The sequence below is a fragment of the Mustela nigripes genome, chromosome 3 (assembly GCF_022355385.1).
Source record: "Mustela nigripes isolate SB6536 chromosome 3, MUSNIG.SB6536, whole genome shotgun sequence".
NCBI lineage: Eukaryota > Metazoa > Chordata > Mammalia > Carnivora > Mustelidae > Mustela > Mustela nigripes.
This window is the reverse complement of record NC_081559.1, coordinates 187214989-187232058: the sequence shown is the minus strand read 5'-3', so window position 1 is coordinate 187232058 and position 17070 is coordinate 187214989. Positions and strand designations below refer to the sequence as shown.

Here is a 17070-nt window from a genome sequence, read left to right as displayed (position 1 = left end):
CCTCATGGAGCTCTATGAGTATGGACACTGACTTCCTGACTTGTGCATTTGGTTTACTGCTTATATCTGCAGAGGTCTTCAAGAGATGCTTATTGAATGAATGAACGAGTGAATGAACTCTAGTGGCATTGGATAGTTCTGAGGATGCAATGAGATCATGAACAAAAAAGGCCTGACACAGAAAAAGTAATAGAATGTGTGTCTGAGTGGTTCAGTCGGTTAAGCATCTGCCTTCAGCTCAGGTCATGATCTCGGAGTCCTGGGATGGAGCCTTGATTGGGCTCCCTGCTCAGCGGGAGTCTGCTTCTCCCTCTGCTCCTGCCCCTTCTCATGCTCTCTCTCTGTCTCTCTCACTCTCTCTCATATAAATAAATAAAATATTTTAAAAAAAGGAAAGGTAATAGACTCACCTGAATTCTCTTGGATCTTCAATTCCCACATCTGTAAGATGGAAACTTAAAACCCTTAGGGTTACCTACCTCTCAGAATCACTGTGGCCACCAAAAGGAAGGACTTTGTGAAACTGAACTTCTATGCTAGGATAAGACATGGCAGCTTTTGAACATTTTAAGAATTCTGATGCCTTTGGAATTAATTGGTAGAGACTGTAGTGGGCCTATAGAGTGGAACCAAATCAGACCCCAGTGATCCATATACCTCTGAATATGACTTGTTGGGATTAGGTTCACACATCTGTGGTGAAATTCTAGCTGTTTCACCTGTAGCTGTGTGACCTAAAGAAAGGAAATACTTGAGACTCCATTTCCTCGTTTGGGAAAGGTATAGGTAGTAATAATATGCAGATAATATGCAGATTTAAAGATAAGTTATGACACAGTGATCGTAGATGATTCCATAACTAACTCTGTCCCTTCTCCTTTATTCCAGAATGTTCAAAGGCACTGTTTCTTTCAGGTAGCTGAGGATGACCCAAGTTTTTTTTTTTAATTATAAATTGGTTGGTCCTTTTGGAGCCAATTTATGACTAGGAACTGCCTACCTGGTATATGAAATGGGTTTTGTTGTATTAAGAGTGAATGCAGGCACAGTTTAAGCAGGAAAAGTTTGTGTGACCAATTTATAATTTTTTAGCCTATTCAACATGTGTAGTTAAAATTTGTTATTACTAATAAAAATTAGTACTTGTTATTATTTTTGCATGATTGCATATACCAGGTTAAGTGCTTTGTACATATGAGTTTATAAAGCATCCTACCAGCTCTGCAAGGGACTCGTTCTCTTTCCCATTTTACCTGAGAGAGTAGGACTTGGGGCCTCATGCACCCAGTCCAGGGGCCACCGTCAGCAAGTGGAGAAGCCTAACTTCACATCCTGGCCTGTTTCAATGCACACTTTGCCTTTTGGTGGTTTTGAGAGTGATTTGCATTGAGGAGCTGATATCATTCCCACTGGCACAGGAGACAGAGGAATGAATATAGGTGTTTATTCTAGCTCCCACAAACAGCAAGGGATAGAGCCAACACTGGAACTCTGGTTTCTGCCCCCAAAGTGGAGGAGTTGGGTATCCTTCTTCCCACAGCACCAACTGCTCCTGTGCTGACGCTGGTCTCTCTCTCTCTCTCTTTTTAGAGAGAGAGATAGCACAGGGAGTGTGTAGATGGGGTTTGGGCAGAGGGAGAGGGGGAGAGAGCATCTTAAGCAAGCTCCACACTCAGGGGAGAGCCCCACATGGGGCTCAGTCTCACGATCCTGAGACCCTGAGATCATGATCTGAGCTGAAATCAAGACTCAGACGCTTAGCTGACTAAACCACCCAGGTACCCCTGAAGTTGGTCTTTTTAGTCATCCATTCATTCAGCAGTAGAGAGAGTCTAATTAACAGATGGCTACTAGATTATGTTTCCTTTCATTCCTCCTGCACCTTCTGCAGATTGATTAATTGGCTAAAAAAGAACTGTTTGAAGCATTGAAATCAAAAGACAAATTCCCAGGGTTTTCATGTTTTACCATACACCAAGCACTCTCCTCTTTAATGGTTCTAATGGGGGAAAAAATGACACCTTCAATTATTTTGCAGAATGACTGTTGTGTTTTTGGTCCCCAGCTTGACATACAGCTGCAAAAACTAATAATAATTAATGCATTCTTTACTTTAAAAACTTTTAGCTGGAACCCTGCCATGAGGAACAGATGAGAGCAAAGCTGCCTTATTTGAAGGGGGAGATGCGGCAGGTTCAAAGATACCCCTGTGGTTTCCTAGGATTCTCAGAAGCATCCTGGGACAACATGGAGCCTAGAGCAAGAAAGCCTTTGAGCCTTGTCTATTAATTCAGTAAATATCTTTGAGCACTGGTTATACCTATGTGCTCAGATCTGTGCTATGGTCTGGGAAAGCAGAAATCAAAGATAGTAAGTACCCCTGCCTTCCAGAGGCTCAGAGTTTGTGGGGAGGAAAGAGAGGGAGGAACTGCAAGGATCTCTAGCCATATTCTCTTTATTTGTGGCTCATGTGGCACAGCAAAGCATCCCTGGGGCTCTGCCTTGGCAGAAATGAAAAATACTTGTAAGGCAGAGCAGAATTCCTTCATTTTAGTTCCAAGGACGCTCACAGGTCCTCCCCTCAAGAGCTGATCTTGAAACACATGGTGTGTGTTTGCAGTTCGGTGCAACCACTGGGTTCGGTGCAACCGCTGGGTCGTCTTTCCAAGGAGGAGCAATACCTGCAGATTAATTATTGCTTTACACTCTTTACTCCTATCTTTCATTTAGGTCAAATCCCAGACATAACAAAAAGAAAGGTTAAAAAAAAAAAGTACAATAAGAAAATTCTGTCTTATTATGATGTTTGTCTTGTAGAAGAAAATTTAAAAAAGTCTAAATGCCTTTTCATTAAGAGGTTCCAAAGCATTCCCTGTATCGTGTTAATTACCTAATGGCAGGATCACAGTGTGCTGTTCAATAGTCCCTCACAATTAGTTGGCAAAGCATTTTAACACCCATGACCTCCTTCGGGGCTCACAAAGTCTCTGTGAATGAAGCAATCTGCTAGAGTTTTATTTCATAGCTCTTGAAACTCGGGGTCAGACCAAGCCATTTGCCCAGAATCACATGCCATAGACAGTACCTATGTTGCAATGAGGGTGAGGGGGTAAAGACTCATCAGCCCCACTTGGGTCCTAGAATCCCACTTACCAGCTATGTGACAAGTTTTATTTCCTTTTGCTTCTGGGCTGCAGTTCCCTTGGATGTGATGAGCAACCAAGTCTTCCTTTGCCTGTGTCAGACACTTTCTCCATTCCACATTCATCCAATCACTTAATCCTGACAGTGCTATTATTATTCCCATTTTTGGATGGAAACTAAGTAATTTGCCTAAGGTCATAAGCTAGGCTGTGGCAGAGCAAGATATAAATTCAGGTAGTTTGGTGCTAGAGTCCACATTAAGCCTTATACTGTAGGGGTCATGGGAAGAAGGTAGATTGGGACCGATGATTGTACCAGTCAGCGTGGTCCTGGTTATGCCAAAGTAACAAACATCCTCCCAAATCTCAGTGGTTTAAAACAGCAAAGATTTATTTTTTTATTTTTTTTTCTATTTTCAGCATAACAGTTTTTTTAATTTATTTTTTATTTTCAGCATAACAGTATTCATTATTTTTGCACCACACCCAGTGCTCCATGCAATCTGTGCCCTCTCTAATACTCACCACCTGGTACCCTGACCTCCCACCTTTCACTCACATTTTCTGTCCCTATGGTAGGGTTGGGGGGAGTGGCAATGTACCACTAGACATCATCCTCATTCAAGAACCCCAGTTTTGAAGTTTCCTCCCAAGTGTCCTTGAGTGACAATTAACATAGAAAGAAGGGGGAAAAAAGAGAGTGTGTGATTGCTCAGGCTCTTAAAGCTTCTGCCCAGAAGCAAATCACACATGTCACTTCTGTTCACATTTTGTTGGCCAAAAAAACATGAAATATACAGAAAAGTACAATCCTGCCACATGCTTGGTATTGTAGTACTTGACCCAGCCGGCCAACGTCACAGATGACCTCTCCCAACAACTTGCCCCCCACACACTCACTGGGTGACTGTGTCAGAGCTGAAGTGCTCCTTTCAACTGCTGGAGGCTGTCCCTCTTCTTGCCTTGTTCAGGTTTTCCACATGCCTTCTACCATCCACTTCTCTGGTGGATGAAGGATACCACATAATTTTAACGTAAAAGTTAAAGCTAAAACATTGGCCCAGAAAATGGAATCTTCACCAAGGACAAGAACTCTTTCTTTAGCCACAAACATCCTCTCATGACTGTCTTCCTAGAGTCTGGTCTATTTCAATATTTTTATATTTTCAACCCTCTGCAATTTTACTTTCTTATTTAACTAACTTTGTGTTATCTTCCCATTTGTGAGGAGCATTGAAGACAAAGATTCAGTTTTGTACATGGAATCATTCACTCATTTAGTCTCTCAAATAAAGGCTGGAGGTGGGCAGCACATGGAAGTCATGTTTTTCAGCCCAACTATTGGCTAGGCATGAGGCTCCAGATGTGGTTTCAAGGGTTGACCACATTATATTCTACCATTTGAATTTCTTTCTATGAAAATGACATCATTTAACTCAAACTAAAATTGTTTAAACTGCTTTGAAAGTGATGAAAGGTTGTGGGTGCCTGCAGAAACCTTCCAACAGTAGAAGTACTTTCTTTCCCCACGAGGCTTCCTCCCTGCTTACAATCTGGCATGGACCCTGTGAAGTCAATGTGAGGAACTCATATATCAAATTTAGGTAAAGGTTTTTAAAGAGCTATAAAGGGAGGGTCTAACATTTTCTTCCTTCATGCCAAGGATGAACCCATTCAGCCCTGGGACACTCTGTTCCACAGTCCACTACCCTCTGGATAGGAGGTCAGCAAGGAGTCTTCAATGAGGGACTGATGGAGTGACAATGTCACATTTGTGTTTGTGATAAACTGGCAGAGCATGAGCTGGAAGAAGTTCAGATTAGGGCAGGGACCCTGGATTGAAGCCTGCTGAACTGGAGTGTTGGTGGAGAGAGAAGCAAACAGAGTGAAAATGAAAATACTTGACTTGAAAATGGTGTATGCCATCGAGGGCTGAATCTATAGTCAATCCCAGGTTTATGCACTAGTGGGCAGAGAAAGATGTTGATGCCATTCTCTGAGACAGGTTGTATAGCATTAGCAGGATTGAGGAGAAGGGTCATAAGAGCACTTAAAATTTCAGATAGAAGAGTAGGGGAGCTCAGGAGAGTAAGAAATTTTTTCCCATTACCAGAATAATCTAAGAAGACTTCATGGAAGAGGTGGCATATGAATAGGATGGAGTTGAACTTACAGAGTTGGGAAGAATGGGGCTGCTACCAAAACCAAAAGTACCCACTCTAGCCTTATGCATGTGTCTCCATTCTCCTGTGTCAACAGGTATGTGAGGTCAAGGACAAAGCATGATGTGGACATGAGGATTGGAATCCACTCGGGCTCAGTTCTATGTGGAGTTCTGGGCCTGCGGAAGTGGCAGTTTGATGTCTGGTCCTGGGATGTGGACATCGCGAACAAGCTTGAATCTGGAGGAATCCCCGGGTAAGTCAAAGCAAAGCCCTCTTCTTGTTTAACCCTTGTCATTTGCTCACTTTGTGATGGTTGGTTTCCTGTGTGCAGAATTCAGAGGCATCGGTCTATAGAAGCAGTTGTTTGGGAGGACACAGGACATTAAAGCAGCATACAAATAAATATTGGCCTCAAAAGTCTAGTGAAATTCATCACAGGCAGTGAGGATGGTGGGACAGCAGGCACGTATTCAGAATCCAGCCCTGCAAAACACTGGTTTCCAGAGTTGACCTCTATTGGAATCAGCAGAGGAATATTTTGAAACCAATGGTGTACAGACCTATGCCAGTTCATATAAAGCAGAATCTATGCAGAGTCTATAACTTCTTAAAGCAGTTATCATGGGCAATCAGGGTTAAGACCTCCTGACCTTCTGTAGGACCTTACCTACCTTGAAAACTCAGCTCTCTGAATTTGGCTGGCAAGACCAATCGGTATAGACACTCTAGTGGTATGAGTGACCTGGAAGTGTTCACTGAACCCTTAAAAGTTGTAGTGAGATTCTGCTTACAAAGACTGGGCCTAATAAGATTTTGGGTATGTGTGAACCAGTAAGTTGTACTGAGTTCTTGCATATACTGTCTCTCTAACAGATGGTAAATAATAGAAGGTAGATAGATTATATAGATAGATAGACAGACCAAGGGGCAGACAGAAAGCTAAGACAGAGCATGTATGCATATTCCTTTCCCCATGCCTCATCCCCAACCCTACCTATGGAGTCACAGAGTTCTCTGGAGTCTGCCGTCATTCCTTGCTAATTATATTTAATATCAGGTAACATAGTATCATGGGAAATAAACCATAGAAGGTGGTATCAGAGAAACTAGGATTTCCACTCTGCCCCATACTAAACTCTCTTACCTTAGTAAGTCATGTAAAGCATGGTTAGCACCTAGCATGTGATTTGAGCACAGACTTGGGTTTTGTTGTGATGTCTGTATGACCTCAGGCCAATAGTTAACTTCTCTGAGTCTCACTTTCCTCACTATAAAAAGAGAGGTGGTAATAATGATATCATACCTTGTGATTTTATGCGCCTTCTGCATGATGGTCTTTCCCTTCTGCCAAATGGGCACAGTCCACGTCACAGATTTTGTCTGAGACTGTGTTGGGCAGTGGGCGTGAAGCACTTTGTAAATCATGCAGTGCTGTCCGTGGGCACACTGCCATCCTTTTAAGGGAGACGTCACTGTCTTTAATTGTCACCACTCTTTGCCATGCAGACTTAGAATAAGATAAGCCTAACATGTCACCACTGGGCTTTTTAAGTCCTTACATTCTCTGGATTTTCCTACAAATAACTGCCCGTTATATTCCAACAAACCACACACCTAATCCATCCATGTTCTGTGTCTTAAATGTGTTGTTGCATGAAGAGTTGCCGTATGCTCACTAAATTCCCTTTGCAAACCTCAGAACACAGCTTTGAGGGTGTGTGACATAATGCTTTGACTTCTGGAGGCCAGTGTACCTAATGTCCTCCACCACACCAAGGAACACAAGAATGACTGAGTTTTTTTTTATTTTATTTTATTTTTAAGATTTTATTTATTTATTTGACAGAGAGAGAGATCACAAGTAGGCAGTAGGCAGAGAGGCAGGCAGAGAGAGGAGGAAGCAGGCTTCCCGCTGAGCAGAGAGCCCGATGCGGGGCTCGATCCCAGGACCCTGGGATCATGACCTGAGCCGAAGGCAGAGGCTTAACCCACTGAGCCACCCAGGCGCCCCAAGAATGCTGAGTTTAAATCTGATGAGGTATTTGAACAGTGGATTTACTACTTACCAGTGATAGAGGCTAGGTTAAGTTTCTGAATCTCCTTGCCTGGTTCCTTCACTGTATAATTGAGCTGAGAATGCTACTGACCTCAAAAACTTGGTTTCGAAGAAGATAGTGCTTACAAAGTATTCAATCTTATGTACATTACTTAGATCTGCTGAGGCGTAGGATGTGCCTCTATGCAGAAATGCAGTAAAGCTGAGACACATCTCCAAATTCTCCATGGTTTGAAACAGCTGGGTTTTATTTGCTTTTCAAATGTCTACTTCCTTTTCCTGTCCATCAAGGCATGTAGGAATAAACCCAGTTTACTTTCCCTTTCAGTAAGAATTAGCTCCCAATTCCAAACCTGTATTGGGTACCTGCCACACACTCACAAGTTAGCTCACTACCATCAATATGTTACATCATTTGATCTAATGACACTCCAGAGCAGTAAATACAGACATACCTTAGAGATATTGTGGGTTCAGTTCCATCCCCCCACAATAAAGCTAATATTGCAATAAAATGAGTCAAATGAATATTTTGGTTTTCTAGTGCCTATCAAAGCTATGCTTGCATTCTCCTGTAGTCTCTTAGTGTGCAGTACCATCATATCTTAAAAAACAATGTGCATTCCTTAGTTTTAAAATATTTTATTGCTGAAAAATGTAAACCATCATCAGAGCTTTCAGCAAGTCCTAATCAGTGATCACAGATCAGTATCACAAATCCAGTCATGATGAAACTGATGGAAATATCACAAGAATTACCAAAATGTGACACAGAGACCCGACTTGAGGAGATGCTCTTGGAGAAATAAGGCTGATGAATTTGTTCGATGGAGGGTCACCCCAGACCTTCAACTGAAAAGATGGAATACCTGCAAAGTGCAATAAAACAAAGAGCACTGAAGCAGGTGTACCAGTCTTAGATTTCTTATGTTCATAAGGAAACTGAAGCTCAAAAAAATTAAAGATGTCACATAAAAACAGCTTGTAAGTGCCTCACTGTGCATCACTGTTAAATCACTGTACTCTCTACTGTATCCAGCTTGCTCATGGCTATCTTCCTATTGCAACTCTTCGGACCCTCACTGTGTCCCTGGGGCTAGCATGATGCCTAGAACAGAAGAGAGAGGTACTAACCACTATGCCACTGTGGCATATGCAAGGTTAGTACCTCGACCCTGAGGTCATGCAGAATTGGATGAAAATCCTTTCCCTGGCCACGTGTCCCCAAGCAAGCAGAGGTTCTCAAGTTTTGGCATGCATCTGAATCACCTGAGGGCTTGTGAAACCATAGGTAATTGGGCCTCACCCTCAGGGATTCTGATCCATATGTCTGGATAGGATCTCAGAATAGGCCTTCCTAATAAGGTTGCAGGTGATACTGATGCTGTTGGCCTTGATACCACACTTTGAGGACCACCGTTCCTGAGCTTTTGTTAAGTGAGATAATGCATATAAAGTCCCTTGTCCTGTGCCTGGGACATAGTCACTACAGTCGTGGCTGTCATAGTGGCCATATGATACAGCCATAGGGTCTTGAGAAGACTCTGAAAATGCAAGTCCTTGTCACAGTCCTGCATCATCATCTGTCACTGATAGAACACCGGGCCAGTTATTATCTCTGGGTCAATCTCACCATTTGCAAAAGGAGGTGAAGAAATGCCTATCCCCAACAGTTGTTGGGAAGAATGGAAATTATATGAGATGATCCACAGAACCAAGCTATCTAGTAATACCTTTGGCTAAAAAATAATGTTTATGCAAAATAAGTGTCACACAATTATTACATCTTATTTCCTATCGTAACTGTTATTATTATATACTGGCATTTGAAATTACCAGAAGATGTTGACCTGACATTCCATATATGAGAATATTGTCTGAGGACGGATTCATTTCTTTAGGGGGAAATGTAATTACCACACTGTCAACTGCACATGCTTTGCTCCCAAGCTCAAGGCACTAGCAAAGATGAAAATGAACATCTGAAGCCCAGTTTTTATCAAAACATTTAAGTGTATATTGATTAGAACTTCAGCAGAACAATCAGCAATAAATAAAAGTGAGGATGTCTTCTACTGCGGAAAACATAATATTGATTTAGTATATGCAAATATTAGTCTCCCTGAGCACTGACAGCAGAATAATAAAATGTAGAATCCAGATAAAATATCAAATGAGATTGGTATTTAACTTAATTATTTTAAGAGAAAATCAGCCATTGGACTTAACAAAACCCTTCCAAGAGTACTGTTTTGCCTGGGAGAAAACGACTGCTTTCTAACCCCCAGCTCTAAATTTGATCTCAGAAAGAAGACTGGAGAATCCATTCCATAGAAGGTCAATGACTTTTCTATTTCCCTGGGTTAACATGACCGAGTTCCCAAGTATTAACAAAATTCATCACGGAATAATTGGCACATACACACATTTTCACATTTCTCAAGGAAGCTCAAAACATGTTTTGCATGCCTTTATTTTGAATATCTTTCCTTGCCTTTGAAATCAATGACTATGTATGATGACACTTTTTTGGAAAACATGGAGAATGCATGTTAAATGACCAGAAATGCATTTTTGTAGTTTCTTTCTGTGTTCTTTGCAGTGATTTATTCTCTGTAAGCAGGAGCTTAGCAGGATGGGTAAAAGGGGTAACAGGGAAGTAGCGATGAGTATTAAAAGTAAAATACATTTGGAAGTGCTCCTTTTAAAAAATTTTATTGTTTCCTTGTATATACTTCCTCTACGAGTAGAGAGGCCTTCTCCAGGGCTCAGGCTGTGTCCTATAAGCCTTGAGGAGGCATGGAATAGACAACAGTAATATCATAGTGGCATTTTTGTGAATATTCCTAATCATTTAAGCATGTTCTTTTATAGTATGTTCAGTGTACCATGCACACTGTAGTAATCTTGACTACTTTACACAAATCAACTTTGGAATACAATGATCCTAAGAGATAGGTATACTTTTATTTTCCTATATTTATGGTGAGAAAACAATCTTACTGAAAGTTTAAGTAGCTTGCCCACGATCTCTCAGCTAGCAAGTGGTAATGCTAGGATTTCAATCCAGGCGATCTGGCTCAACAGCCCATGCGCGTCATCATCATACTGATCTACCCAGACCACAATACAGCACAATAAATAATCTGATTGAGTTAGACAGTTAAGAGGACAGAAAAACTCTTCCCCAAAGGATTTACCATGTGAACTTTCCACAATTCAAATCTGATTGTTAAAGCTCTTGATGTCATCTGTTGTTTTGCTAAAACAAAAACAACAATGAGAAAACTTGGATCATGAGCTGTGATGCAATAAAGGTGCAGGAATGAGTCACTTACCCTGTGAGTTAACCTAAGCAGCCACCTGCCTACCTGTGTTCACAGCTCTGTTCCCTTCTCTTTACCATATATATCTTCTAAAAGAAGTTACATCTTAGAGTAATTTCCCCAAAGGACCCTCTGTGCATAAAACCTGAACTTTTAAGACCTGCCTTTGGTTTTAAGAAGATTATAGAAAAGTTGAAGAATCCAGGCACAAATATATGAAAATGAAAACGATGAGAAAAGTCCTGAAATGCTAAGGGAACTGCTATGGTTGCATGGTGATTTGAACAATAATGGCTTTTGGGTTCAGAAACATTTATGGAGCTTCTTTTTCCAATCCAATCAACAACACCGAAAAGTCACCAGTTCTTGAAGGTTGCTGGGATCAGGCAGAGAGTCACAGGAAAAGCCCAAAGAGGTACTTCGTTATGGCCCAGCAAGGCTGGACTTTATCAGAGGCTGCAGCGTCCCTTGGGGTGAAGTCAGGGATGCGCTGCTCATTGATTTACATCTGTACTTCTGTTTTCTTTCATTCTTTCTGCTTTTTCAGGGGAGTGCATATTGTCCCTGACAGTATTATCTTCACAGTACCCATGTGTAGCACTGATGTTGGTCTTGCACAGGATGACAAACAGCAATGGCCTTTGCAGGCCACCTCGGGAATGTATAATGACCTATGCTTTGTGCACACAGGAGGATTCACATTTCCAAAGCCACGCTGGACTGCCTCAATGGTGACTATAATGTGGAAGAGGGTCATGGTAAAGAGAGAAACGAATTCTTGAGGAAGCATAATATAGAGACCTACTTGATTAAGCAGCCTGAGGAGAGTCTGCTGTCATTGCCCGAAGACATTGTCAAGGAATCGGTGAGCTCCTCAGACAGGAGAAACAGTGGGGCAACATTCACAGAAGGATCCTGGAGCCCTGAACTGCCCTTTGATAACATAGTGGGGAAACAGAACGTAAGTCCTGGCTTCCTTCTTCTGGTTAGCCAAGAATGCATGCTCGAGTGCACCCCCAGCCCAGAGGCCTCAGAGAAAACCAGCTCATCTTTAACCTTTTCTCTGCTGAACACCGTAATTTCAAATGATTAAACATCTCTCTTCAGGACAGAATTAACCTATGTATGCATTCTCGGGAAATGCAAGAAATATCAGAGGGTTCTCAGCACCCCCCTCCTCTCTCTATTCCACCTGTCTTTCTCTCTTAAATCTAGCTGAAAATAAACATCATGTGAAGGTGGATTATAATCCCCACCCCACCCCCATCCACAAAATTACTCATGTTGGAGAACCTGACATGATTAAATAAGCAACAAATGTAGAAGACCAAGTCCATGAGAACTATTTCTTAGGGAGCTGGCAGGCCAGGAGTTCTGAGTTACCCTCTGAAATTTAAAATCAGAAGGGCATTGTTGATCTTGCAATATAAAAGCAGCACTAAGTGAGATCAAGGGTGAATATGAGCGCTTTAGAAGGACCCGGCAATTTCAAAGCCCCCACAAACATAGTTCTATTCCTATTTAGTGTGGATTTGCATCTTAAATGGGGGATAGGGCTACAGAGTCATTACATAGGTATAAATCATCAATAATCAAATTATTTAAAAAATGTTTTTTCCAAATCCCAAAATCACACTAAATCCAGTGAGATGCTCACACTCCAAGATGCACTGGAGAGGTGAGGCTGATCAGGGAGAAAACCAGAGGGATTCAGAGATGCTCTTGTCCCCAGCGTGCTTGTCCAGAGCAGGGGCAAAATCACCTGCTCACCTAAAAGTTTACTTTTAATCCTTTACACTAAGTACAGGTAGTCAAATTCATGCAAATTCATGGTGTAACTCCACCATACCTTTTTAAAGAAACAAACAGAGGCCAATATATAAGACTTTCAAATAGCTTCTGACAATCTCCTGAGCCCAGCAAAAGCTAAAAGCAGTGTAAAGAGTGTCCGCAGCTTTATAAGGTCATCAATGGGTTAATTGTCCTCATCCATGGACCTACATTTTTCTCATCAACTCACAGATAAGACAAATCTATCTGCTTAAAATCATTTAAAATGGAGCAGGTTAAAATGGTAGAAAGGGTTCCCTCCTTCTGCATTTGAAAGATGGATGTGGGGTGCCCCAAAACCAAGTTAACCTGTTTCTTTCCAGTTCTGTGCGAAGAAGCTATGAACAAGCCATGAAACAGATTCCAGTGGGGAAGGGTGTAGGTCCAGCTAAGCCCACATGCCTTGTAAGAGTCTTACCTTTAGGTCTTCACTTGTCTTTTGTGAGTGTTTAATTTGCCCCCAAATTATAAGTCCGGGCAAGTCATCACTGAGTTCAGTGTCTACTTCTTTCCGTTCTTGGATTGGTATGCATGGTACAGTTTGATGCTATATAAAATAACGGGCTGGTGCACTTGCTGCAGTGGAAACATGACCAGTTGACAGTGTCCTCCCTGCTCTCTCTGCTTGTTGTAGCTCAAGCCTGAATGCTGGTTATTGAGAGATGTGTGAGTCACACTGGATACCTCAGTAACTGCATAAAACTCTCTTTCTTGGTTTTAGTGTTTCTGTTTTTCCTTTCTGCTCTTTCCATTTGAAAAAAAAATTCCTATTAAACTGATTGCAGAAATTGGGAAAACTCCTAATTTTTCTCATCTCAGTTGTACCTAACCTTGCCACTAATTGTTGAGCACCAAGAAGAAAAAGGTAAAGATTCTTGGTTTTATTTCATGATTGAGCCATTTGACAAAATTGGATAGGAAGAGTGGAAATATTACCTTTGAGGATTTCCTAAAGATATTTGCTGATATCATGAAGTAGTTGGGTTGATATGTCATTATCAGTCAAAGATTATTAACTCAGTGTTTAACCATATCATGCATTTCTTGTGATGCCTGAGTTCTGCCTGGATATAACCCATCTGTGCCATGTTCAGTGTGCATAATCTCAATTAATTTTGATGCCATCAGACCTACAAGCCAGTGAATTGTATTGATATTCACAAATTACCAAGTGGAAATGACTAAATCGATGGAAATGCCCACAAGCTCTCAGAGTTTGTACTTACGCTTAGCTCTAGAAGTCAGTGAGTTGTGTGTGTGATTCAGAGATAAGACGTGCATCTGGAAGCGATCAGCAGTGGTTTGGCTGAACCCGCACTCTGCCAGACCCCCAGTCAGTTCCACAGACAGCCCAGACCATCTGAGTGTTTACATAACACAGATAAAACATACTAATGCTTCACTGGGGATAGATGGTTTCCAGCTAAATTGGCCAGATGTTTTGACGTCTATTAATTCGTAACATGTGCTTAGAAATGGTGTTAATGACTTCAGTATGCTGAGCCCTAATCTGTGCTATGCAGACAACAGATGTTCAGATAGTTACATTAGCATGTATTCAGTCTTCCATTTGATAAAGATTAATTGAGCATCTATTATATGCCAAGTACTGCTAGGAATAAAAGAGAAGGGGATACAGAGGAAAAAGATACTTTAGAGGTGAAGTCAGAGTGGTTTTTATGCACCACGCAGAGAGAAATTACATATTTCACTTACCCACTGTTTAGCCTGCAGTTAGAACACTACCTGCTAAATAGAAGGGCTTGATTAAAGTTTGCTGAATGAGTGAATGAATGAATGAATAAAATGATAGCGATAGGTGGCAAGGGAGAAGAACCAGTCAAGTTTGACCTCCAGGTTTCTTGCTTCAGTGACTGGGTCAATGATATAACTACCCTTTAAAATAGGCCCTACTGGAATGGTAGGAGACTGGGAGGGAAACACTAGGAAGTCAGTTTGGGACATGTGGAGATTGAGGTGCCTGGGACGGTTCAGAGAAAGACCTCCAGAAGGCTATTGAACACATACTTCTAAAGCTCTGGCTTGAAAGAACAGCACAAGAGAGCAATCTGGTAGTCATCAGGATTTGCATGATCATTGAAAGTATGAGAATGGCACAGATCACTGTAGGGAATATATAACATAAACCAATAAGAAGGCACAGAGCAGATACTTGGAGGCACCAGATGGGAGGTGACAGAGTAAGGATCCCATGATGGAAACAGACAGGAAACAACCCGAATGATCAGGAGAGAATTAGGTAATGTGATGTTATGGAAGCCTAGAGAACAGAGCATTCTGAGAAGAAAGGGGTAATCAACAATGTCAGCTATAACCAGGAGGCCCAGTAAGATGAAGACTAAAAACTACAAATTGGAATTAGATTGAAAAACGTCACTGGCAGGAGACAGATTTGATGAGAAGTAAGAAGCCAGATTGTCATGAAAATCCATAGAGTTCTGGATCTCCAAGAATAACTCCAATGCAATCTCTCTCGCCATCCCAATGCCCATTTCAGGAGTCTATCAGTGGTTTGAGAGAGCAAGAGGAGTCACTAAGAATTCTCTCTGGACCCTTGTAGGAATCTTCCAGTCCCTGTCTATGCCTGTAGATAATCTCTTGATTTTGATGTCCTACACTTTCCCCGCCCCTATATCTGTATCCTTTTGGGTTAAATTTGCTGGTTCAGTTCTCTGGTTTCTGGTATCCAGGTTGTGCTTGGACATGCTGCACATTTACGCTTTGCATCCCTAACTCTTGACATGGCACAGGTGTTCTGCTCATTGATTTGGTATATTGGCTTCCTGAACCCAAGTCTCAGTTACCAATGAGGCTTCCTATGCTCTGAGCCTATGGGTGGAATGAAAGTTAGAAAACAGAAAGCCAAGAAGTTTAAATCCCAGGTGGACTATTGAAAGTTGAGATTGTAATAGCAGAAGTAGGTCTTTGAAAGAGACCAAAAATTAAAATGTTGACATTTAGGGGAGGGTGTCCAGAAACTGCAAGGTGAGATTATTGGATGAGTCCTCAACATGGTCATTGGCTCTCTAAGAATAAAGACAAAACATGAGATGTGAATTGAAGACCTAGGAAAATGATCCTTACATTAAAGATCACATTTCCCTGTTCGTTGCATGCTGTATCTAAAAATCTGTTTGTGGGCTTGAGCTCTTATTCATTTAGTTATTTAATAGGCACTCTGTGTTCTAGATCCTGGGGACCCAGTAGTAAGCAGACTTACTTGCTCCTTATCTTCCAGGAGTTTGCCTTTTAAGAGAATGGGGAATGCAGACAATGAACTAAAGTTCTACAAAGGAAGTAGAGATCTATGAATAGGAAGGTGGATAGAATTAACTGCAGAAGGATTATGGAGGTCTATGAAGATTCTACTTGAGTCCTGAGAGGACTATAGATGCAAATAACTAGAAAAAGAGCTTTGCAGACAGAGAAAACAGCTAGTGCAAAGACCCTGAGGTAGGAAAAAGTTTGGAAAAAGCAATAAGGCCCACGTGGCTAGAAAATCACAAGCAGTAAAGAAAGGGGCATGAGATGAAGTTAAAGGAGACAGGAGCAGAGTGCTACAAGGCTGCTGGTTTCTTATTTTATTCCAAGGGAAATGATAGAAAGTTTTTAAGCAGGGCAGGAACATGATCAGATTTCGATTTTTAGGAGATCACTTTGGCTGCCTTCTGGAGAATGGATTCTGGGGGGCAACAATGGACTTATCAGGGAGAGACTGAATCTTAGAACTACAATTTACAAGAGGATACCAAAGGGTGAAGTTTTCGTGTCACTGTAAAAATTATTGTGTGAGGTCATTAATAATTTTAACTTGGTTTTTATGACAAGAGATAGGCCAGGGAAGGTGCACCTGCTCTTTCAGAAGCACGCCCCCTCTCAGTGATGGGGTCTGTCCTCAGATATTTTGAAATCCTCAGCCCTGTCTATCCATCCCTTTCACATTCACCCATCCTGGATGGGCATCCCAATCCTGACACTATGCTATTACTCCTCAAGGCTTTTTAGAAGAATTGCCTGGAGAAAGGTATACATTTCTACTTCATTGTATATATTAGTCATTTCTACACTCTAGACTGACTTTGATCATCATTGTTACCATGAAAATAGTGCCAGCTCTGTGAAGACTGAAATCATAGGTAGAATTTCGGTATTTCACACGACAAAGCAGAACGTGAATGCACTTCATTGCCGGGGGTATAGCTAAATATCTACAGCATCGCTAACGCTAACAGAGATCAAGAGTCTGGGGTCGGGTACCATGTTGGGAGTGTTGTTCTTATCCTTTCCATTTAATTTCCGCACCAAACTTACAGGGTAAGTGTTTATGCCTCTTTTACAAATGAGGAAATTGTGATTCATAGAGATTAATTAATGCCCTAGAGGACATGTAACCAGTAATAGCAGGGCTACAATTAGAACCCAGTTATGTCTGATTTCAGGGCAAACTGCCTCCCCTCTCCTGGCCTGAGGATAGATGCTGGGTGTCTACCTTCTACTTTGTTTCTGGGTCAGTCAGCTTCAAAACTCTG

The 17070-nt window shown here is 41.5% G+C and overlaps 1 protein-coding gene across 3 annotated transcripts in view; it reads left to right on the top strand.

The window, feature by feature from the left end:
* ADCY8 (adenylate cyclase 8) overlaps nt 1–17070 on the top strand; it is a 223412-nt gene that overhangs the window by 111814 nt on the left and 94528 nt on the right. For all 3 annotated transcript variants that reach the window (XM_059395176.1, XM_059395175.1, XM_059395174.1), the window contains exons 6-7: nt 5403–5561; nt 11381–11651. In XM_059395176.1, coding sequence (XP_059251159.1) covers nt 5403–5561; nt 11381–11651 — 430 coding nt within the window. The remainder of the gene's footprint in view (nt 1–5402; nt 5562–11380; nt 11652–17070) is intronic.